The following is a 25510-nucleotide window of genomic DNA, read 5'->3' as shown; positions in this document are numbered from 1 at the left end:
CTTTTACAACTAGAGATTAATGCAAAAAGCTATGGGTGGATTCTAGTGCTCTTAAAAACCCAGTTTTACCTTGTAAAGTGAGATAAGGAATTTTTAATTCTATTTACAATACTTACACATTTTAAATGTGATTTTTTTTTATCAAATAGTTTTATTGGAACATGCACAATGTGCCAGGGGCCAGTGGCTCATGTCTGTAATCCTAGCTACTAAAGAGGCTGAGATCTGAGGGTCAAGGTTTCAAGCTAGCCTGGGCAGGAAAGCCCATGACTCCTATGCTAATTAAACAGTAAAAAGCTTAAAGTAAAGCTGTAGCTCAAGTGGTAGATGAGTATCCTGGAGCAAAAAAATGCTCAAGGACAGCCCTGAGTACAAGCCCTAGGATCAGCACAAAAAAAGACACAATGTCTTGCCAGAGACCAGTGGTTCATGGGTATAATCCTAGCTACTAAGAGGCTAAACTCTGAGGATCAAGGTTCAAAGCCCCATTAAGCTTAACCAAGGTTAACCCAAAGTCTTAAGTCAAAGTCCTTAAGATTCTTATACCCAATTAACCAGGAAAATGTTGGAACTGGACAGGAAAGATATCTGAAGGAGGGGGAGGGTAAGCTACCTATCTCTAGTTCTTTCTCAAAGTTAACCCATTTTTGTCTTGCACACATAGCAAAGTTAGTATAGGATAGTCACTTAAAAAGGAGGAAAAAATAAAAAGACTAGAAAGCCTGAGTTGATATACCAAGTTAAACCCCTGTGAAATAAAGAAAAAAAATGTTCTAATACTGGAACTGGAAGCATGGCTCAAATTGTAGAGCACTGAGTAAGAAGTCCTGAGTTTAGGTCCTAGTACCAGTATGTGCACACATGTGCACAAACACACACAACCAGAATGTCTATTATTCTACATTTTTTAGTACCAGGACATTTTTTTTTTTTTTGCCAGTCCTGGAGCTTGGACTCAGGGCCTGAGCACTGTCCCAGGCTTTTTTTTTTTTTTGGGGGGGGGGGCCAGTCCTGGGGCTTGGACTCAGGGCCTGAGCACCATCCCTGGCTTCTTCCCTCTCAAGGCTAGCACTCTGCCACCTGAGCCACAGCGCCCCTTCTGGCCGTTTTCCATATATGTGGTGCTGGGGAATCGAACCAAGGGCTTCATGTGTAGGAGGCAAGCCACTAGGCCATCTTCCCAGGCCCCCCTAGGCCATATTCCCAGGCCCCCCTGGCTTCTTTTTGCTCAAGGCTAGCACTCTACCTCTTTTTTTTGGGGGGGGGGCAGTCCTGGGGCTTGGACTCAGGGCCTGAGCACTGTCCCTGGCTTCTTCTTGCTCAAGGCTAGCACTCTGCCACCTGAGCCACAGCGCCCCTTCTGGCCGTTTTCCATATATGTGGTGCTGGGGAATCGAACCTAGGGCCTCATGTACACAAGGCAAGCACTCTTGCCACTAGGCCATATTCCCAGCCACAGTGTCACTTTTGGCTGTTTTCTATATACGTGGTGCTGAGGAATCAAACCCAGAGCTTCATGTATACGAGGCAAGCACTCTTGCCACTAGGCCATATTCCCAGCCTCATAAACATTTTTATTATTCCTCAGGCAAGCTTTGCAGAAGAGAAAATGGAAATAAAGATGAATAAAGGAATATATGTTGTAATTTTTTTCCTTCAGATTTTATTTGGCTCTTTACCTTTCCAGCAGTAGCAAAATATTCACCATCAGGAGACCATTCCATCAGATGTACAGACACTGAAGTTCTAAAAGCAATAAGATTTTTTAAAAAGCATTTATTAAATTGGACAGTGTATATATAATCATTAGATCAAGATTTTCAAACATTCAAGTCACAATGATCAGAACAAAGATATTTCTGCCTCTTACAAATATAATCAGAATGTTTCATCTTAATCAAAACTAATTAAAAACTAACTCATCAAGTTAAAGTGAATCCAAAATTCACTTTACAAAGACAAGAGTGTATGTAATATACAGACACTGATATCTCTGGCTACCACTCTCAGTAATACCCTAAGTATAACATGTTAAAAAAAACAGCTCAAGCCAGGCACCCAAGGTTCATGCCTATAATCCTAGCTACTCAGGAGGCTAAAATCTGAGAATTGACGTTTGAAGCCAGCCTAAGCATGAAAGTCCATAAGACTCTTATCTCCAATTAACGATCAAAAAGCCAGAAGAAGTGGAGCTGTGATTCAAATGGTAGAGAAAAAAAAGCTCAAGGACAGCATCTAAGCTCTGAGTTCAAGCTCCAAGACCAGCACAAAAACAACCCAAAAAAAAGGAAAAACCAGCTCATCACCATTCCTGGTTACCTAATCCTTTTCGCATAACCTACACTAATGCTGGGAATTCAGCATCCTTCATTTGAAACCTCACACTTCTTCCCCTTCTCGTTATCTCATTCATAAAAGAAATTCCTATGCTCACCTTTTTAGCTCAAACCCTGGATCTATCACTAAGAAAATGTTGTCCTTTTTGTGAACAATTATCTATAGCACAGATTGAAGAATAAGAGCATAATGGGTTTGGGCCAGAAAAAGTCTACTTTCTAGGTTTCTAAATTCAATGCTACTGTTAAAAAATTAAGATCTTGGGGCTGGGGATATGGCCTAGTGGCAAGAGTGCTTGCCTCGGATACATGAGGCCCTAGGTTCGATTCCCCAGCACCACATATACAGAAAAACGGCCAGAAGGGGCGCTGTGGCTCAAGTGGCAGAGTGCTAGCCTTGAGCGGGAAGAAGCCAGGGACAGTGCTCAGGCCCTGAGTCCAAGGCCCAGGACTGGCCAAAAAAAAAAAAAAATTAAGATCTTTATAGAAGGAAATGTAATTTAAGAAGCACTGTCAAAGTAATGAACATAACAAGAGATGAATACTAACTTGCACTGCCAGATGCACTTCCAGTCATTTAAAACAGGAGGAATTTTGTTATCAATTTCTTCCTCCTCTTCCAGAATATCACCTCCTGGAGGAGCCCACAACTGAATAGAATCCGTTGCTGTCAACAATCTGTTATCTGAAAATTCAAGAATACTCTGATGAATAAACAAAGATTATTGGGAAAGAAATGCTTTGTTCAGATCTGGGAACTATTATGTGAAAAACATAAAGTACTGTCTATGAAAAACACTTGATATTGTTATCTAATTAAAATTAACCCCATAAGAAAAAAAGAATCCATAAGACAGTTAAGAATAGTTCTTAAGAAAGACTTCGGGAAAGCCTTATAGAGCAAAAAGAAAAGCTTACAAGGGCAAAGAGTGATTACCCTTTGTATTCATCAAATCTTTATTTAAAAAATGAAAGATCTACATAATCAGGAGGTTGAGATCTGAGAATCATGGATTGGAGTAAGTCTTGGCAGGCAAATCTGTGACACTCTTATTTCCAAATAACCAACAGGGCTGGGAATATGGCCTAGTGGTAAAGTCCTTGCCTTGTATACATGAAGCCCTGGGTTTGATTCCCCAAGCACCACATATATAGAAAAAGCCAGAAGTGGCGCTGTGGCTCAAGAGGCAGAGTGCTAGCCTTGAGCACAAAGAAGCCAGGGACAGTGCTCAGGCCAAGTTCAAGCCCCAGGACTGGCAACAAAAACAAAAAACAAATAACCAACAAAAAAAATGCAAGTGGACATATGGGTGGTAGAGCTGAAAAAGCTGGGCAAGAACTTGAGGGCCTGAGTTCAAAGTTTCAATACCATAAGTGAATGAATGAAAACAATAAGAGCCGGCTTGGTGGTATGCATCAGTCATTCCAGCACTTGGGAGACAAAGGCAAGAAAATGGCAAACTTTGAGTCTAGGCTAGGTTACACAGAGAGGCCCTGACTAGAAAAAAGAAGGAACTATGTAACTGCACCCTCTTTGTACAACACCTTGTAAAAAAATTTATGTTCAATTAATAAAAAAAAGAAAAGAAAAAAGAAGGAAAGGAGCAGATAAATAAGATAGAAAAGAAAAGTAGGAAAGGAGGGAGGGAAGAAGGGAAAGAGGGAGAGATAGCAAGAGAGGAAGAGGAGGGAGGGAGAAAAGTAGAATAGCAAATCCTTCATGTTCAGGATATACTAGACGATTAAATTGTTTTCAATATAGAATATATAGTAATCTTCATTAACTCGGAATGCAAAAGAAAATAAAGTTATAACTGTCAAAGGTTTCTATCTCTAGAAATTAAAGATGGTACTTTTCTTTTTTTTTTTTTTCCAGTCCTGGGGCTTGAACTCAGGGTCTGAGCACTGTCCCTGGCTTCTTTGTGCTCAAGGCTAGCACTCTACCACTTGAGCCACAACACCACTTCCAGCTTTTTCTGTTTATGTGGTACTGAGGAATCAAACCCAGGGCTTCATGTATGCTAGGCAAGCACTCTACCACTGGGCCATATTCCCAGCCCCAAAGATGGTGTTTCTTGAACTAAAACACTGGAGAGCAAAGAAGAGTAAACTAAGCCCTACACCAAGCAATGTATACGAAGGAAAAGGCATATTCACTCAACAAAGGCAAACATAGCATTCATCACTTTCTTATTTAAAAAAAATAACTTGGTAATCATATATTTAAAAGAGGTTTTATTTGCATAATTTCTAAGTATAACTGCTACATACCTTGAGGGTCCCAGGCTAAGTTGTAAGTCACAGAACTCAAAAAAAACTGCCCAGTTTTAAGCCACTGACACTTGAGTTGCTAAAGCAGGCAGAGGAAGAAAAAAAAACATGCTTTTAAAAATATTCAAAATCTTGATCATTTTATTTATAACTGAAGACCATATGATCTAAAATAAAATATAAATGTTGCACACACTATTTTCAAATACTTTTAAGTAACTTAAATGGTCGCATTCTACCAGACTGAGCTGCTCACCACACCTAAACAAATGGTCTCTCTCAGCCTTCTTTCCCTGTTTTCCCACCTTCCTCCCCTCTCCACTGGCCAATTCCCAGGCTTCACGAAGTTCTAGCTCAGTCATCACCTCTGCTAAGAAACCTTCTCTATCATCCTGCCAGCACCCAAGCTTCTCTCCATTCTTCCATTCCAAGTACATCACACAGGATTCTTTGTCTATATGACTGAGACTCCTATTAAATTGCAGATCTTTAAGGACAAGAACAATGTCATAACAATCTTCAATGCTTACAATACTTGTTACACAGATGCTCAAAATGTTTTATTAAAATGTATATTAGAAAGAAATGTAAGTTATCATAATCCTAAGGGCTCAGGGTCCAAAAGAACACTGGAAATACCTCCCAAGCAATTCTATTATGACTTAAACCCAGGAGTTCAAGGCCAGACTAGGCAACTAAGTGATACTTGTCTCAAAAAAATAAATAAGCCTGGCACCAGTGTGATCCCAGGTACACAGGAAACGGAGATCAGAGCATCAAGGTTCAACGCTGGCCCATTCAGAAAAGTCTAAGAGACTTCATCTCCAATTAATCAGCGAAATACTCAAGTGGTAGAGCACAAGTCTTGTGTAAGCAAGCCAAATGAAAGAATAAAACCTTAAGTTCAAAATTCATGTAGTAATTTCTTTTGGCCAGTCCTGTGACTTGAATTCAGGCCCTGGTCACTGTCCCTGAGTTTCTTTTGCTCAAGGCTAGCACTCTATCACTTAAGCCACAGTGCCACTTCTGGCTTTTTCTGTTTATATACTGAGGAATCAAACCCAGGGCTTTATGCATGCTAGACAAGCACTCTATCACTAAGCCACATTCCCAGCCCCATGTAGTAATTTTTAAGAGCTGATAATCCTAACCATATAAAATTTTCTATTACCTAAGATAAAATACAAAGTAGAAATGAGAATGGTTCTCAATGTGGTATGCTATACCACTTACTGGTAAGTGAACTTTGCTAAGCCTTAAATTCCATTAAATTCTGACTTAGGAGCTCAATGTCCCAGATACTATTCTAAGTACTTGGGATGCATCAGCAAACAAAAGAAACAAAACTCCTTGGAGTTTTCATTCAAATAGTAAAAAATAAATAAGCAAACAAGATAAATATTTTGGGAAAAAGTGTAAAACACAAAGAGAGGAAATTGCAAAGACCTAAAAAAAAATCTAACCCGGGCTGGGGATATGGCCTAGTGGCAAGAGTGCCTGCCTCATATACATGAGGCCCTGGGTTCAATTCCCCAGCACCACATATACAGAAAATGGCCAGAAGTGGCGCTGTGGCTCAAGTGGCAGAGTGCTAGCCTTGAGCAAAAAGAAGCCAGGGACAGTGCTTAGGCCCTGAGTCCAAGCCCAGGACTGGCCAAAAAAAAATCTAACCCTAATGTATCCAATGCCTAACGTATGAAACTGTAACCTCTCTGTACATCAGTTTGATAATAAAAATTTGAAAAAAAAAAATCTAACCCTGGAGTGACACAGAAGAAATTCCTAAAAAGGGAAAGGGACTAAGGGGCAGTGAAAATGCTAGTATGTCTGGTATGAGTCACAGAGGACAGCAACATGACATGTCATTCTAAGTGTGGTGCTGAGGGAGAGAGGCAGGCCTTGTATTTTAAAACGTTTTAGCACTGAATATGAGAGAAATATGTAAGTTTTTAAGAAGAGAGTTTTAAGGAAAGTGTCATCTTTACTGAGAATGAAGGTGGGAGCAGGGATTAGAGCAAGAGACTAAATTATCATGAAAAGTAGTTCAGACTACACTACTTGCCACTTTAGTGACCATAGGAAATGGCAGAAAGTAGTATTCTAGAAACTTAAAAGGATTCTTAAAAGGCCTTGACCAGGCTAGGAATGTGGCTCAGTGGTAGAGTGCTTGCCTAGCATGCCTGAAGCCCTGTGTTCAATTCCTCAGTACCACATAAGCAGAACAAGGCAGCAGTGGCGCTGTGGCTGAAGAGGTAGAGTGCTAGCCTTGAGCAAAAAGAAGCCAGGGACATTGCTCAGGCTCTGAGTCCAAGCCCCAGGACTGGCAAAAAAAAAAAAAGAATCTTTATAGATATTCTACCCCACTGTTAGCACCGGATCTTACAGAGCTTTTTATTGTTATTAAGATTCTTTTTTTTTTTTCTTTTGCCAGTCCTGGGGCTTGGACTCAGGGCCTGAGCACTGTCCCTGGCTTCTTTTTGCTCAAGGCTACCACTCTGCCACTTGAGCCATAGTGCCACTTCTGGCCGTTTTCTGTATATGTGGTGCTGGGGAATTGAACCCAGAGCCTCATGTATAGGAGACAAGTACTCTTTGCCACTAGGCCATATCCCCAGCCCATGTTACCCATGTTATTATTAGATTCTATAAATTTAATTAGTCAACTGAAAATAATCAATACTAAAAATATTGAAACCAGGAATAGTAAAATTAATCAGATTCTAAAAGAGTTCTAAAATCAGTTAATACTTACACTGTTTCTCTTATGAGAATTTATGCCCAGTGGCTCAAAAATACAAACAGCATTACCATATGAAGCTGCAACCTAAAAAGGAGCAATAATAAACACAGCATTAGCACTCAGAAAAGGATAAAATAAACTCTTCTCACAACTATGTAAAATTTTAATTAATACCATCTAAACATAACCTCATATATTTTTCTATAAATAAACCTGGAAGTATAATAGATTTAATTATTTCTTCTTTGTATGAGAAAATTCAGTAGTTTATTTTAGAAATACAATGTTTATTTCTTCAAAGAAATTATCGTGCCCAGTGCTGGTGGCTCATGACTAACCCTACTCAGGAGGCTGAGACCTGAGGATTACAGTTCAAAGCTAGCCTAGGAAGGAAAGTCAGGGAAACTCTTATCTACAATTAGCCACCAAAAAGCTGGAAGCAGAACAATACTCAAGTGGTAGAGGGCTAGCTTTGCGCAAAAACACTTAGCAATAGTGTCCAGACCCTAAACTCAGGTCTCCAGGACCAGCACCAAATACATACATACATACATACATACATACATACATACATACATACACACATGCTCCTCCTATAGGAATTTATAGGTAGAGCCACAGCTCTTTGGCTTTTTCTGCCTGAGACTACAGATTGTACACACTTTATCCAGCTTCATCTTAGATATTTTGAAAATCTTTACTCCAAGAAATTTGTTCAGTGATTATCACTGGCATGCCAGCTTGAGGGTGGTTTGAAAAATATAATAAGAGTTCATCTCAAAAAAACAAAAAAACTTGGGGTTGGGGATATGGCCTAGTGGCAAGAGTGCTTGCCTCTCATACATGAAACCCTGGGTTCAATTCCCCAGCACCACATATACAGAAAATGGCCAGAAGTGGCGCTGTGGCTCAAGTGGTAGAGTGCTAGCCTTGAGCAAAAAGAAGCCAGGGACAGTGCTCAGACCCTGAGTCCAAGCCCCAGGACTGGCAAAAAAAAAAAAAAAACAACCTTTCAACACACCATATATCTATAGAACTATGAGCTAATATGTTGTCAGGGAAACAGCACTTCACAATTTATATAACCACTCACAACTTCACAATTCTCATCAACAGTTAAGCAAGATATATTAATTTAAAGAAAATAGTAGAGAAGTTTTTTTTTAAGGATAGGAATATCCTGATATGATTAAGTACATTAAAATGACATTCAGTAAAGAACTAAATCTCTTACCCGTCCTTGTTGGTGAGAACACTCCACACAGCTGACCTGAATATTCCCATGCTTAGCACCAGGAATGATCTGCACACATTCAAAGTCACTTGCCAAAATAACAATATCACAGCCGGAGCCATATGCCTACAAAGAAAAAAAATTGCATGTATAACATTTATCTTGAATTTTGTTGCAGGTATAAAAGGTAAGCTTTGACACATTTTTACATATCTCCAAATAAGAACTTTAAAATTCATATAAAAGTAATGATGGGGGGCTGGGGAGATGGCCTAGTAGCAAGAGTGCCTGCCTCATATACATGAGGCCCTGGGTTCGATTCCCCAGCACCACATATACAGAAAATGGCCAGAAGTGGCGCTGTGGCTCAAGTAGCAGAGTGCTAGCCTTGAGCAAAAAGAAGCCAGGGACAGTGCTCAGGCCCAGAGTCCAAGCCCCAGGACTGGCCAAAAAAAAAAAAAAAAAAAAGTAATAATGGCATTCTAAGCAGTATCTTCCAACAAAAAATTGTATCAGGATATGCTGATAGCTGGGGCCTGAAAAATGGCTACTCTTTAGAATACACCTAGCAAGAACCTGGAGTTACTGTGAGGAAGATACAACACAAATGGCTTTTTTATAAGCAAGTGCCCTACATATGAAAAAGAAAGGGGACAGGAAAGGGCAGAGGAAAGAAGGAAAGGGGAGGAAGAGGAAAAGGAGAAGGAAAAGCATTTCTGCCTTGCTTCTCTAAAGGCAGTCTACTCCTAGCAATTGCTACCATAGACAAACACATTCTTACTACTTAATGACTGGAAAAGGCTTTTTACTCTTTCTTTTATGGCCATAACTGCTGAATCTTTTCCATATTACCATACTCCTTGGCTGCAGAGGATCCTATTATTTTTCTGACTCTGCAATAGTTTTCAAACCTGGTTGCATGAAAACTACCTAGATAACTTATTAAAACATGCAGGTTGGAACACATACAAAAAAACAAAAAAAAACACAAAAAAACATGTAGGTTGGTAGTCTCACCCCAGATTTACTATATCAGACTCTTTATTGATAAAATGTGGCAGTACCTATCAAAATTCTTAGCACAACATACCCTTTGATCGAACAATTCTCTATTTTTCCCTCTAAGCATATTTATAAAAGTTTGATAAAAAATATATACATAAGAACATCATTGTCATATTATAACAATATAAGCCGGAAACAATCATATTGTCCATCAGATCAGCAGAAGTTAAATTACTCAAAATCCATATACTAGAAGACTATCCAGCTACTAAAAGTTTAATTTTAACATGGTCTCAAATTCCTGCTAGAACTAGTAATTCTATAAAATTCAGTAACTGTGTCTGATACGGCTCCCCTGTGGCATCACACCTAGACAATACCTATCATTTTGTATAATATCCACAGACACTGCTAAAATGGAACCATTATTGTATACTAATGGTTAGAAAAGGCACAGGGAAAGAATAGTCTTCATTTTCAAAAGGTTATTGATCTGATGTAGAAACCACCCAAGTATGGAAGAACAGGGAGAACAGGGACCTGTTTCATCAGACTGCAGACATGCATTCTGAAACTCAAAACCCAAGAGATCTGAATGCCTTTATAAAAGGTAATGATGCTAGCAAATGAATCATCAAGGCTAGAACTTTTCTCTATCCTTGTAAGCCACTGTAATCCCACTACTAGCACATAAGCAGCCTGTAGTATGTGGAGTGGAGCCTTGTTGCTAATAATTTGGCCAAGCTCGCTCACAAGCTGACTGTGACAGTATCACAGACATGGAAGACCTGCCAGAGAGAATCGATCAAAGCCTTCCTTGATAACTTACCATTTACTGAATATCATATCTTCTATGAGCTAACAGTCTGCTAAGGTCTTTGGGAACATAATTATTAGGTACCCAGGCTCTTTTTTTTAACATGGAGAAACCGAGGCTTAGAGAAGATCTATGTAATTTGTCTGGGTTCATATAGTAAGGACTATTGTTTCATAAAAAAAGAGGCTTGAGAAACTTCATCTCAACTAATGGCTGGGTGCTGTGGCATGCACATTTTAAAAACCCAGGTATGGGGAAAGCACAAGTAGGAAGAATGCAGCTCAGACCAGTTCTAGCATATAGTCATACATATCTTGAAAACAACCAACATAAACAAGAGCTGGGGAAATAATTCAAGTGGTAGAATACCTGCCTAGCCAACATGAGGCCTGAGTTCATATCCCCAGTGCTGGGGGAAAAAAAAGTCCCTACTCTTTCCACTGCATCACCATACATCTACTCCATTAATACCATGAAATTTCTGTAATCTCAACAAATTTACTATATCATCTAGCTCAGAGTAGCACACAATAAACACCAACAGTGAGATGGTGTAAAGATTTCCATTCTATTTTAGGTTTAGTTTGTTCACCTGATACAAAGTCTTACTATGTACTAACTGTTCTTATGACAAGGAAACAAGTATCTTTTCATGTATTCATCAGCCTTTAAACTTCTTTCTCTGTAAACTGACAATTGGTATTATTGGACTTGTCCATTGTCAACTAATGCCTGCCACCACCCCCCACAAAATAAATCTTTCTCAGTATAGTTAAGAAAGCAGAAAGACGGAATCTGAAAATAAGCTCGTCTTTCTGCATGACTGAGAATACAGTTACACCAACAGCTTAAAGTCCACTAAAGAGTGCTGAATGAGCAAAGTAAACAAATGAGAAACTAAATAGTATGCACAAATATTACAGAAAAAAAACTAACCCATGTAAAGACCAGTGAAGCAATTCAACTGTAAAGCCCTTTTAGAATCTCCTCACCTCAGGAAAAGAACAAATTAACAGAACACTTACAAGTTTCCATACAACAAAGCAAAGCTGCTAGTGGTATGAATAAAAAGGTAAAGCTTGACTACAAATATCAAAGAACAAAAATCTACTGTCAGTCTAGGTTACAGTGATGATGCCTGTAACCCTAGCTGCACAGGAAGCTGACATATGAAGACTGAGATCTGGAGCAAGTCTAGGCAGACAAATCTCAATCAACAAAAACCCAGACTAGAGGTGTAGCTAAAGTGATAGTGTGCCAGCCTTGAGCAAAAAAGCCAAGCAAGAACTCAAGACCCTGAGTGCAAGCCCCAGTACTAGCATACAAGCACACACACACAAACACATAAACATAAAATCTATTATCAGGAAAAGGGACAGAAAGAAATAAAGAAAACATTGCATTTGTGATTAAGCAGTAAAGAAAAAATAAATTTTGCTTTGCTTCCTAACAACCTCAAAAAAGCTACTGATCTTCAAAAAAAAGAACAACCAAAAAAAAATCCCAAGTTAGGGTTACAGCTCAGTGGTAGAACATGGGCAAGGCTCTAGGTTCAATTCCAAACACACACATAAATAAAAAATAAATAAAATAGAGATACAGGAAGTGAATATTGGAGAGCACTGTTTAAAGTTTAAGAAAACAATGTTCAATATTAGTCAAAAGCTAGTAAATTTTACTAAGTTACGAACAAAATAGATGGAACAAAATTCTAAACACTATATTAAAGAAAAAACAGACACAGGGGCTGGGAATGTGGCCTAGTGGCAAAGTGCTCGTCTCGTATACATGAAGCCCTGGGTTCGATTCCCCAGTACCACATATATAGAAAACGGCCAGAAGTGGCGCTGTGGCTCAAGTGGCAGTGTGCTAGCCTTGAGCAAAGAGAAGCCAGGGACAGTGCTCATGCCCTGAGTCCAAGGTCCAGGACTGGCAAAAAAAAAAAAAAAAAGAAAGAAAAAACACAGTCCAAACTAAGCCTACTTGCACACTCACAAAGAAAAACATTTGTTTACTGATGTTAGCAACATCTGAAAGGAAAATTACTCTGAAAAAGCGAATCTGCAGTAATTAATCTATTCTATTAGCCATGACAAAACAGCTGTCTCCCACTTGCCTATACTCTCATTAAAAGGTAGATCTAACAAGAAGACAAAAGCCATCTCTTATAAGCAACTATTTTATGTGTCAGTGCTAAAAAGAAACCATTCAAGGCTTAATTACCAAAAATTTCTAAAGGAAATCACAATAACATGGATAAAAGGATCAGCCCCAGTAGCTAGCCACCATGTATGAAAGGTTAGAATCACCTTCTGGCATCAAATTTGTTGTCCAAAGCTGAGGTATATATTATCTGCCTCACCAAAAAAAAGAAGAAGAAAGAAGAAGAGTTTGCAAAGTCTTGCTTTTTAGAATGACTAATTCTTAGTAGAGGGAATGCAAGGGACAGAAAGTAGAGAGCATGCAAGAAAGGGAAGTTGGGAAGGTGGATATGATTAAGGAATAGTATATGCATTATAGAAATGCCACAACAAAATCCATCAATATTTATAGTTAATTTGCATTAATAACTTTTAAGTGAATGACAACACATTTAGACAAAAGAGAACATTTAGAATGACAAAAGATATGCAATGAACCCTGTCACTTAATTATTAAAAACAAAGGAAGTGCTCTGCTCTCAAAAATAATTTAGTTTTTTTAAGATATAGACCAGGACTCAAACTCAGTACCTGCCACTTTTGCTCACAGGCTAGCCCCCTACCCAACTGAGCCATTCCTCCAACCAGTTTCTTAATTGGTTCAGTGTGTTTTGTTTTGAGAAAGGGTCTACTTATGAAGCCCAAGTTCTACTCTAATCATCCTGCATATGCCTCATGAGTGGTTGGATTATGACCTGTTTTAGATTTTGCCTTCACTTCAGGTTGCTTCTATTCTTGTCCTGACCAGACCAATACTGATATAAAAATTGGAGATATTGTGAACAGAACCAATACTGATATAAAAATTGGAAATATTCTGAACAGCCCTCTAGAGAAAATGTGGAACTTGTCATGGTAATCAGGGTAGGGAACACAGTAAAGTGATCCTCAAATCTTAGCCCCCTTGAGTAACTGAGATTACACACATTATTAGCTACTAGCACCCAGACAAAATGCATTATTAATGTACATTTTTTTAGTGCTGTTCATTTGTTTGCTGAGGACACGGTAAGGAAAAAAAGAACAGAAGCAGGGGTATCAATACTAACTCTATAGATACTAAAAAATAATGCAATGCCACAAACAACTCTCTATATAGAACTCTATAAACCACTAACCACAAAAACACCCAAGATCAGCTATATGACTGTAACAATGTTTTCATATTTCATCAATGTAAGTTTCTGAAACTTCCTAAAATGGAAACTCCAGACCCAACTGGTTTCACTGGCTAATTCTACTAACGTCATTTATCAATGTTGACAGCCACACTATTCACAATAGCCATGACATGAAAACAACCCAAATGCCCTACAACAGGTGAGTGGATCAAGAAAATGTGACAGAGGGCTGGGAATGTGGCTCAGTGGTAGAGTGCTTGCCTGGCAGGCATGAAGCCCTGGGTTCAAGTCCTCAATACCATATAAACAGAAAAAAAAACAAAAAACAAAAGTGGCACTGTGGCTCAAGTGGTAGAGAGCTAGCCTTGAGCAAAAGAAGCTCAGGGACATGAGTTCAAGCCCCAAGACAAGAAAAAACAAAGGAAAAGATAAGGTAAGATATATTCAAATTTTACTTTCAGGGAACAGATAGGCTTAGGAAATATGTTAAGCAAAGTACACAAGGCTCACAGAGACAAACAGTGTATGTTTTCTCTCATATGTGGAAGTTAGCTCTAATACACAATAACCTATACAGGGTTATGCGCAAATGGACACAAACAAATTGACTTCAGGATGGTATACTTAGGGAAAGAGTCTAACGGTGCAACTCCTCGGAACAACTGTTCAACAAAATGAGCATTACAAAACTGAAACATGTTCAGTTGGGGAAAAAGAGCAACAAGAGTGCATGTGGAAGAAGAAAGGGTAAGCAAATATAGTCATTATAGTCAATGTACACTGTGTAAAAATTGAACCAAGTAACTTGAAGGTAGAGATGGAATGGGGAAAAAAGGGGGAGAATGAAGGACAGGGCAACATTAATCAAGATGCACTGTACATATAACCTGACTTCTGGAAATGAAACCCCTTTGTACAATTATTTAATTATAATAAGTATTTATAATTATGTGCCATAAACAAGTAGAACTTTTACTAGTAATAGAAAACTGATTCTATTTTCAGAAATCAGTTATCCATCATTTTAATAATCAATACAAGAAAAACAAGTGACAATCATCAAGATCTCTTTATGATTTAAAAAATTCAGAAGTCCTCTAGGTCTTAGCCTCCTGAGTAGCTAGGATTACAGGTGGGTTCTGTAAAGATTAATGAAATTGATGAACATGTTGAGAAAAAATAAGACATAACTAACCAATGGCAGTAATGAGAAAAGAAGCAGTATGGGCTGGGAATATGGCCTAGTGGCAAGAGTGCTTGCCTTCTACACATGAAGCTCTTTTCGATTCCCCAGCACCACATATATGGAAAATGGCCAGAAGGGGCGCTGTGGCTCAGGTGGCAGAGTGCTAGCCTTGAGCGGGAAGAAGCCAGGGACAGTGCTCAGGCCCTGAGTCCAAGGCCCAGGACTGGCCAAAAAAGAAAAGAAGCAGTACTACAGATGCTATAGACTTTAAAGAGGCAGACAGGGCTGCTGTAAACAACTTCATACCTGTAACCATACCTACTCAGGAGGCTGAGTTTTGAGGATTGAAGTTTGAAGCCAGCCCAAGAAGGAAAGTCCCTGAGATTCTTATTTCTAATTAATCACAGAAAAATCTGGAAGTAGCACTGTGGCTCAAGTGGTATTGCACTAACCTTGAGCAAAAAGGAGGTCAGGGACAGTGCCTAGGTCCAGAGTTCAAGCCCCAAGATTGGCATACACACATACACATACGTACACATACACATACACACACGTCATACATATGCACAAACATAATGACAGTATTCCCTAGATTAGGTTTATATTTTAACTAAATCTGTGGAGAGAATAAAATAAATGAAAATAGACTAAAAGGGAAAAGGCAGGGAGATCATTTAAGATGCTACTGCCAACTAGGCGAGGTAGTTCAAGCCTATAATACTAACTACTTGGGAGGAAGAGATCCAGGAATGGAAGTTTAAGGCCAATCCAAGCAAAAAGATGCTCATTAAGGCTTTTTATGACAGTGGTAGAACTACAGAGAAAGTACAATGGCTGAGCTCAATTATGCATACCTGTCATCCCCAGCCACACTGGGAAGCACAAATAAGAGAACTAAAGCCCAGGCTAACCCTAAGCATAAATCAAGACTCTTCTCAAAAATATCCAAAGGAAAAAGGAGCTGGAGGGGTGACCCAAGTGGTATTGCACCTACCTAGTGAGAGTGAGGCCTTTAGTCTGTAGTTCCACAAAAAAAGAAAAATAAAATGTGTACCATTGCCAAACCTCCCTTGGGTTTTGTTTTTTTATTTTGGGGGGGGGTGGTAAATCACCTCCAGTTTAGATCAACACTCATCAACATAAAAAGAGTGTTTGATATAAGATGCTACAGAAGTACTTATCCACTTGAATACCTCCTGCTTACTAGATCCTCTTAAATGTACAAAGTCAAAGTCAGAGATGATAGGGAAAAACTGCTAGCACATTACAAAACCAAAGCTACATTAGCTACACCAAAAAAAAAAAAAAGTCAAGAACATTAATCTTGAACCACAACTACCACAGGAGCTCACTGTTATCTGTGAACGGAGTGTAAGCTAATAATGTTGTGTGTGAGTGTGTATGTGTGTGGTTTTTGGTTTTTGCAGAGCTGAGGACTGAACTCAGGTCCTTGCACTTGCCAGGCTAGTGCTCTTCCACTGAGCTAAATCCCCAACCCCTGTTGTATGGGGTTTTTTGTGGTTGTCTCTGCCCACTTGCAAAATGGCTTTATGATCTCAAATTTCCTGAGTTTCTCCCGAAGTCACTGGAGGAAAACATCACTGATGACTTAGTATAATTAAATGGTACTACTCCCAAGAGAAATCAGTATTTAGAGGAAATGAAGAAAACGTACTTAAATTAACAGAGCCATCTGTTTTATCCCTTTCCAATTCCCCCACCAAATTCCTATGCCCAATGTTAATAAAAGTCTGACTCTATCCAGCAAACTCCTTTACACCTACTGACTCATGTACCACTAACAATGTAAGATTTAAAAAAAAACATGATTTTTGTTGCTTAGAACTGGTGAACATGAAGGAAACCTTCAGTACTACCATGGAATAAAACAGAGAATGAACAGTACAGGCAATGGTTCTCACATATATACACCAAGTCCCAGGGTTTCAGGGTTTCAGGAACTATCTCTAAGAGAAGGAAAAAGTCATATCACTTTTGTAAACTGTATCTGCTACCTGCTCTCATATCATTTTACACCATGAATTAGGGTTCCAGATAAAAAATGTGAGAAGATTCTACAAACTCCAAAAAACTAAATCCCTATAATTTCTACTAATTAAAAAAAAAACTGGCTCTCTCTCCCTTCTCTCCGGCCATGGATCATCTCGGCCACAGGCCAGCAGTTCGGTAATAAACTTTCTCTCCTGCCTGAAAAAAAAAAAAACTGGCAAGATAGAAACGCAGATATTGGCTGGGGATATGGCCTAGTGGCAAGAGTGCTTGCCTCGTATACATGAGGCCCTGGGTTCAATTCCCCAGCACCACATATACAGAAAATGGCCACAAGGGGCGCTGTGGCTCAAGTGGCAGAGTGCTAGCCTTGAGCAAAAAGAAGCCAGGGACAGTGCTCAGGCCCTGAGTCCAAGCCCCAGTACTGACCAAAAAAAAAAAAAAAAGAAACGCAGATATTCTATTACTATTCCTTTAAAATAATACTTTTCTATCACAGAAATTTAACTGGCCAGGCATGACTTATTTTACCACTATGTCCTGTGGTTATTAACCAACATCCTGTGCTCTTTTTGGTGACTGAATGCTGAGACTCTGATTTGTCCTAAAAGTTAAGATAAACAAATTATTATTTCTTTTAAAAAATCTTTTTTATCCCAATTGTAAGGAAATACTACTAAGAGGTAAAGGTATCAGGTAGGGCATCTTCCTACCCTATGGCCCTATCTTCGGCCCCATACTGCCTGGGACTGTGCCAGGCAAGTTCTCTATTACCTGCTAGGTGCAAAACCTATGAAAAGCCCTTCCTCAGCTGAGAGCCCAGAGATTCACTGTTCTTCACAAATGCTCTGAACTGACTTCTTTCAGGGCCAGAAAATCAGTGCAGTGGTTGTGGATGACTGAAGTCAGGTGAAGTCACAAGTGAGGGGCTCAAGCCAACATGGCCTCCAGTCCTACTTCACAACCATGTTGTTTCTGCTCCATTTTCTTTTGGCCCCCAGAAACATCTAAAGAGGTCCGCATCCATGTAATCAAGGTCTAAATACTGAGAGAGCATCCAATTTAGGAATTTCAATTACAAATGTTTAGGAGATTTGTAAATCCATACTTTGTTGTGGCGAAGGCCTTATTCAGGACCTTCCTGAGGTTCCTTCCCACCATAAGCAGGAAGGCTTAATCCATAAGGAAGTAAGAATTTACACAACCTCATATTCCAATATTCATTAACACTAAGTGAAAATCCACAAAGTTTGAAGTATTGTGTATCAGTTTAAGTGAACAAGAAACTACACTACATGAGCAAATGAGCCAATGTCTCATGGACAAACCCCTTCTAAAGTCCTTCCCTTATTCCTATGCATAGGTGCTCAACATGTGTATAAGGTGGTCACATACAAATAACCAGCCAGTGTGGAAGCACTTTTCTGTCTAACTCCCTGCTACCTCCGGCCAAAAGTAATCTCTTATATTTACAGAAAAGCAAAAAAAAAAAAAAGCTTAAGGACTATTTTTCATGGAAGTGATAATGTAATTGAGAAACTGACACTACTTGTTGCATAAAGCCTGATATCATTCACTTATCTGAAGAGCAGTTAAAAATAGCTTAAAGAAAAAATAAAGTATAACCAAGTTCAGGCATGGTAGAGCATCTCCTTGGCCTACCCAAGATCTAAGTTATTTCAGAGTAACAATATTTCAAAAACTTAGATTTCACACTGAAAAAGTGATTATTAACATACATTAGATATACAAGAGGAATTTTTTGGAGACATGCCCATGCATATTTACAATGTACTACAACCAATATCCCCCATCCACCACTCTCCTTTACCTCCCTACCTATTTTCTAGACAAGTACAACATGTTTCATTGTTCTATTTTCATACATGCCAACAATAATTGGAGATGGAGTCTCCAGGACTTTTCTGCATGGGCTACCTTAAAGCTGTGATCCTCTGGATTTCAGCCTCCTCAGTTGCTAGGATTACAGGTGTGAGCCCTTGGGGCCCGGGCACAATTGAAAGTTTTAAAAAACAAAAATCTGGGTTGGAGGCATGGCTCAGGTGGCAGGGTGCCTGCCAATGAGCAAAAGCATCAGATCCAAGTTCAAGCCCCAGTCTTGGACAAAGAAAAAGCTGCTATTAACTGCCAAAACAAGTAAAAAACCATCATAACTTAAAAGATAATGCTTTTTAACACAGAATATATGACTTTTTTCAAAAGCACAACTGAACATATCTTTAAAACTACTGTTAAATGTCAAAACACACGTAAAAAATGATAATAGTTTACCTATCACCACTAAAACTACAGGCACCACTGAGCCTGTCTGCTACAAACAGCATCATGTCAAACAGCACAAACTGAGACAATATGACATTACCAAACAGTAATTCACAGCCTAGCCAAGAATGCCACCCACTAAGTGCAGTGAAATATATGGCACACTGTTTCCAACTATTACAATGTCATAAGGACCTGAAAATCTTTAAAGAACAATTCCATTCTTCCAACATTTTCCAGTTTATAGACTGAGATAAATTATCCTATTTGAAAAGGTTCCCAAGTTACCAAGAAACATATCAACTAAGAATTAACTGGCTTGCTGCAAAGCAGTTTTTCTTTTATACCAACCATATCTGTAAGGCCTTACACACATACACAGTTGGGGTTCAGAGAAGGAACTCTGTTTAAAAGGAAACACTACTGAAAAAGGCCCACCATACGAGTAGTCACAAGACTCATTCCAACCTTGAAAAGGTTCCCAAATTACCAGGAAACATATCAACTAAGAATTAACTGGCTTGCTGCAGAGCAGTTTTTCTTTTATACCAACCATGTCTGTAAGGCCTTACACACATACACAGTTGGGGTTCAGAGAAGAAACTCTGTTTAGAAGGAAACACTACTAAAAAAAAGCCCACCATAGGAGTAGTCACAAGACTCATTCCAGCCCTGCCTGGTCCCCTTTCAGTCATCTGAACCAGAACTAATTTTTGTTTCCACCTGATTGCTATAAAAACTCTATGTAAATGAGTTTCATTTTTTATTTTTTAATACACAAATATTAGGCTTTAAATTTGTTAGTTGGTTCTAGAGTGCTTGAAAGCAGCCTGCTCTCATGTTTTAAGCAAATCTGTTTTCATGGAGCCCACAAGATCATTCCTAGTTCTCAGCAAAATTTAACTTGGTTAGTGAAGTCATAGTAAGGTATTAAAATGAGGTGGTATGCAAATGGCTTATATTTGCATTTGTCAAGGTACAGTATAATAGTCACAGAGAAGCATCCTGAACTTGGCAAATACTAATTGTATTTCAGGAGAGGAAAGTAAATCTCCTGACTTCATCAACATGGAGGCTAAATAAAGTAAGACCAGTATAGAGCAGAGGGGCCATGGTAAGGAGTCCATGCATTCTAACATAAAGTCAGACTTCAGAAGAACATTCAACCAGTTTAAATGCCCTAATGTAGCTATTAGGAAAACTACATTCTTAAATCAGGAGGGATATGTTAAAATGGTGCTTGAAGAAAATTATCCTAACAGCTGTGAAGGATTTACTGAAGCAATCAGGGCTCAGTGTAAGGAAATCCATTTAGAAGTTTTTATGTGAAGTAATACAAATAAGGTTCTCCAACAGTCCTAGTGGTGACAGTGGAAATGAAAAGGGGTAAATAGAGATGAAAACGGGTAAACATGATAAGGCAGCCAGACTTGAAGAGAGAATGAATTAGGGAGGTGGAGGATTTCACAATGATTCCCAGAATCTGGACACAGATGGTTTAGTGCCTAATCTCACCTGATAAGCATTCAAGTTCTTAAATAGGCTTTTCCAGACAACACTGTACCTGTTTAATTGTGTATACCAGCCCTACAGTGAAATAATGTTCCACCTGTGGAGAAAATACCCCATAGCCAAAGGTTCTAGGTTTGTTTCTTGATAAAAAGCCTGTCTTTCTAATCCTGAGTTCGCTCTATATATTGGGGAAACACTAAAAAACAAAACAATTTCTTAGTTCCCTAAAGAGTCTCTACACATTAGAAGTCCTACCTCTATGGGCCTTTGGTCAAGTGTACACAAAACACAGATAAAGCCACAGACAGTGATAGGTGTAACAATGTCAGGAAAATCCTGTTTTTAAAGGACTCATTCTAAACTGGGACTAAACCAAGCTGGCTACATTGAAAATTTAATAAAGCCTGAAACAACCTTGTTAGTGTTATTTTTCAATGATTCACAAAACATTAAAAGGCAGATAGTCTGTTCCAGGGTGCGCTGCTACATAATGATGCTGCAGTTTTGCGGAGTTTTGTTTTGGCAGTTTTCATACAGCTACAAGGCAGACATCTGATCAAAGGGCTTCCTCTTTTCTAAAAAGCATATTTATTTTTCCCAACTTGATCAGGCAGGTTGGTTATCAATAACAATGTACATTTAAGGGAAGTCTCTGTCTATACACAGATCCTTCTAAGGAGGAACCTATATAATTTTTTTAAGTTCATGTTATAACATGGGAGTGTGATTTAAAAGATTCTCTGGGGCTTGTTTTGAACAAGCCTCAGTCTCAAAAAAAAAAAACAACAACCCTGATGATAGATGCCGTTTCCTCTAGACCATCAAAGGTGTGGCTATGTTTACATTCGTTTTCATCGCACATTTTTAATCAATAAAAAAAGACGGATGACAGATGTCTGTTTCCTCTTAGTCAGAGGTGCTGTTATATTGACACACGTTTTTGTTTGTGGCAACACATATGCAAAAAAAAAAGACTATCTTTTAAAATATTACCTATAAGGGGTTAGGAAATAGCCATCCGTTCAGGCCACAGTCACTCTCTAACCCTTTCTATCCTAAATCGTGCTGGGGATCCTCCCTCCCTCCTCTCCCCAACCCCCTCGATTTTTTTTTTTTCGATTTTCTTGTTGGTGATTGAAGAGTCTTGCATTACCAGGAAAGGATAAGAGTCCTGTGATCAGAAGCTAAGAAGAGACTGCATTATCAGGAGATCAGGGATTGGAAGCCACAGGCCCCAGAAGGCCACCGGAGCCCAACGGGCAAGGGAAGCCAAGGCACGCCGCGTCGCCTCCCCGGGCTCCCAGACGACTCCCTCCCCCCTCTCCCTACCCTCCCTCCCGCAACGCAGGGCAGGTGCCAAGCAGACGCTCGGAGGGGGGGGGGGTGTTCCAGCCGCAGCCCCCCCAACTTCCTCCGCCGCAAGTCCCCCCAAGGGCCGCTCCCCAGAGGAACCTTCCAGTCCCGCCACCCCAGCCCGTCCCCCGCAGGACGCACCGTCCCACGCGTCCCCGAGGCTGCCCGGGCGGGGAACGGGGCGGGGGAGGAGGGGGAGGGGGAGCTCGCCGGCTCCGGGGGCGGCGTGGGCCCAGACGGGGAGTCCCGGGCCGCCCCCCCCGCCACCCCCCCGCCCCCGCGGAGCCCTCCCCCAGCCGCTCACCGTGAAGGGGACGTCCCCGACGCTGCCCACCGAGTAGCAGTTGTCTCCGGGGTTGACAGCCCCGGTGAGGACCTGGTGCAGATGCATCGCCGCCGGAGCCCGAGCCGGACCGAGGAATGCGCCAGAGGGGCGACGGGACCTCTCCCGTGCCCGGCCCTCCACCGCCGTTTCCCCACCGCCTCTCTCGGGAACCCACACACCCCGAGGCGGGCTCCGGCTCAACGCCTCGCCCGGCTTTCACCTTCCCCCCCGCCTCTGCCCGGCCATGGGAAAGGTCCTCGTCAGCCGCCGCAGCCGCCGCCGCCGCCGCCGCCCGGTCGCCGCTCGGCTGCGCAAATGCCCGGATGCTCCCACAGCCAGCTGCTCCGGCGCACAAATGCGGGAGGAGGAGGAGAAGGAGGAGGAGGAGGAGGGCACCGGTGCGTGTGAGGTGGGGGAAGCGCGTGGACGGGGGGCGGGAGGGGGGAAGCCGTGAGGTGAGGCGTGACGGAGGGGGGAGCGCGCGCGAGCCCGGCGCGTGCTGGGAAGCGACGCTCCGCCGGAGGGGAGGCCGGGCCGAGCGCGCGGGCACGCGCCCGCCCTCAGCCCTGGAGCGCCGGGAAAGTGGGCGGGGCCTTACGCCTGGTTCCCCAGCTGGGAGCCTCTAGGCTCGGTCCTCCCCGGCTCCCCCCCCCCACCCCGCCCCCTTCTCGCCGCAGCGCCGGCCCCGCGCGTGCGCACGCGTACGCAGTGGTTTCCAGGGTAACCGCGCGCCGCGCGCCCCTCTCCTCCCCCTTCCCTCCCCCCGACCCCGTCCAGCTGGGTTGCGCGCGCAGGCGGGAGTTCCCAGGGAGATTCTGGAGCGGAGCCTGGGGCCCGGGCGGGGCGGAGAGCGCGCGCGGGGCCGCGCCGCCGCTCGACGCGGGGGACACCGAGCTCGCCCGTGGGGCTGCGGGTTCCATCTCCTCGCGTGGGTGATGATGGCCGGTGCAGTTGACCTCCGGAGAAGGACACTGTCACTGGGAAATTCCACCTCGGGGACAGTGTAGAGCCCTTCAGCCTTTTTCAATAGGAAGGACAGATTGTATTTGACTTACATCTTGCAGCTAAGGAGACAGGCTGTGCCACCCTGACGGAAAAGTGTTTTGCTCCGGCCTTATGGCATGCTTATTTAAAACGAATGAAAGTTCCCCCACCATCCCCCCGAAAAAAGACGGGTATTTATTTCCTCTATACTCTTTTTCCTGGGTGATGTCAGGGAATGGCAGAATCGCCTGATTTCCCGCCCTCCCCTCCCCCCCGACCGTCTGCTAGATTTTGAGTGGTTAAATATAAAGATCAGATCTTTGCTCCAGGCCAATTCGTCGCAATTATTTTTTTTTTTAGCTCGTGCTGTGTATGACACAGAGGCAAGCAAGGGTACCAGAATAATGCCACCTAAGCAACCGTGCATCGCAGAAGAGGAAGGATGTTGCCTAGAGATGGATAAAGTGTTGTGGATACATAACACTAGGTAGGATTTTGAATAAGCTGGGACCAAAAAGAAAAAAACAAACACAAAAAACAAGCTGCCTTCCTCTGGAGAAGTTAGCAACAGCCCTGCCCTTTTAGCTTAAAGAAGCTAAATGGAGCCTGGAGTTTGGCCCCAGTGGTAGAGTGCTTGCCTAGCCTGCACAACGCCCTGGGTTCGATTTCCTTGGCACCACATACACAGAAAAAGCCGGAAGTGGCGCTGTGGCTCAAGTAGTAGAGTGATAGCCTTGAGCAAAAACAGCTCAAGGACAGTGCCCAGGCCTTGAGTTCAAAAAAGGACCAAAAAAAAAAAAAAGCTAAATGGATGAACTAGAGGCACAAATTTTTAAAATTTGAGGTAGATGATTAGAATGGGAAAAGGAAATAGTAATTAGAAAGAGTTAAAGGAAGCCAGAAGGTCTGTCTTGTTCTGCCAGACATGGAGAGAGTTTTAAAATTCTACCAAGAGGTCTAGATTTCATTCTGCATGGGAGATGGGGATATAGGACAGGAGCGGGGTTAGATGTTACAGAGCATGAATTCATAAAAATCAGAACTACTCTAGGAAAACAACTTTGGAGCACTTTGAGGCATTAAACCAAGGAAGGCAAAAAAAAAAAAAAAGAAAGAAAGAAAGAAAAGAAAAAGGGAACAGAGCAGGAGCAATCCAAGATGATTCCCAATGGCCCAAGGCATTTTCTCCCTCATCTCCATACCTCAAGGGTCCCTTTAGGAAGTCCCCAATCCATTCCCTCATCCTCTCCACCACAATTTCTCACTTAACTGCCATAAATAGCCTCCCAACTGGTTTGACAGGTTTTACTCTCAATCCCCCCAGAGAAAATTCTGGTTTGTTGATAGTACGTTTTATTTTGGCAGTACTGGGAATTGAACCCAGAGCCTTGCAACATGCTAGGCAAGCACTCAGCTACTGAGCTATATCACCCCCAGATCAATTTTTTTTCAAGGAAAATTCCTCAATGTAAAGACCTACAGTAGCTCCCACTCCCTATCTGTTAAAAGTCCAAATTCCTTAGCTTGGCTGACAAACACACTCAGTGTGGCTTCTGCCTAATCCTCCTGTTTTATCTCAGGCTGTTCTGTCAGCCTAGCTGTGCTAACATCCTTTTGCTCTGTTGGGAATGTTCTCCTCCCCTTGTTGGACTAACAAACCATACGTTTAGTTCAACAGTCAATAAAAGCATTCCTTGACTATCCCCAAACACCTTGAAATTCCTCCTATGTAAAACACATCTATCCCAAAAGAATATAATTGTTCTACTCAGGAGACTGAGATCTGAGGATTGCAGTTCAAAGCTAAACTGGTAGGAAAGCCTCTGAGACACTCATATCTAATTAACAACCAGAAAACCAGAAGTGGAGCTATGGCTCAAATTGTGGCATACTAGCCTTGAGCTGAAAAAGCTAAAAGTCAGTGCCCTGGCCCTCAATTCAAGCCCTAGTACTACTGGCACACACACACACACACACACACACACACACACACACACGTTGTTTTTGAAAATGAATAAGTGGGTTAGGAATGTGGCCTAACCGTAGAGTGCTTGCCTAGCATGCATGAAGCCCTGGGTTTGCTTCCTCAGTACCACATAAACAGAAAAGGACAGAAGTGGTGCCGTGACTCA

The 25510-nt window shown here is 41.4% G+C and overlaps 1 protein-coding gene, 1 long non-coding RNA gene and 1 other non-coding gene across 4 annotated transcripts in view; 2 read left to right on the top strand and 1 right to left on the bottom strand.

Moving 5' to 3' along the window:
• The window catches only part of Dmxl2 (Dmx like 2), a 98695-nt gene extending 76123 nt beyond the window's left edge, over positions 1-22572 (bottom strand). For both annotated transcript variants that reach the window (XM_048332139.1, XM_048332140.1), the window contains exons 1-6: positions 22374-22572; positions 8582-8707; positions 7360-7431; positions 4608-4686; positions 2886-3021; positions 1680-1746 (exon numbers count right to left, since the gene is read on the bottom strand). In XM_048332139.1, the coding sequence (XP_048188096.1) occupies positions 1680-1746; positions 2886-3021; positions 4608-4686; positions 7360-7431; positions 8582-8707; positions 22374-22460 (567 nt within the window). In that variant the 5' untranslated portion in view covers positions 22461-22572. The remainder of the gene's footprint in view (positions 1-1679; positions 1747-2885; positions 3022-4607; positions 4687-7359; positions 7432-8581; positions 8708-22373) is intronic.
• LOC125340515 lies at positions 9056-13796 on the top strand. Its single transcript, XR_007208769.1, has 3 exons — positions 9056-9536; positions 9585-10956; positions 13786-13796. It is a non-coding gene; the product is annotated as an uncharacterized LOC125340515 (long non-coding RNA).
• On the top strand, positions 9096-9220 carry LOC125341268. The gene has a single exon (XR_007208947.1). It is a non-coding gene; the product is annotated as a small nucleolar RNA SNORA11 (small nucleolar RNA).
• Positions 22573-25510: the final 2938 nt, after the last annotated feature.

Source organism: Perognathus longimembris, chromosome 23, assembly GCF_023159225.1.
Source record: "Perognathus longimembris pacificus isolate PPM17 chromosome 23, ASM2315922v1, whole genome shotgun sequence".
Classification (NCBI taxonomy): domain Eukaryota; kingdom Metazoa; phylum Chordata; class Mammalia; order Rodentia; family Heteromyidae; genus Perognathus; species Perognathus longimembris.
This window is presented reverse-complemented; position numbering and strand designations above follow the sequence as displayed.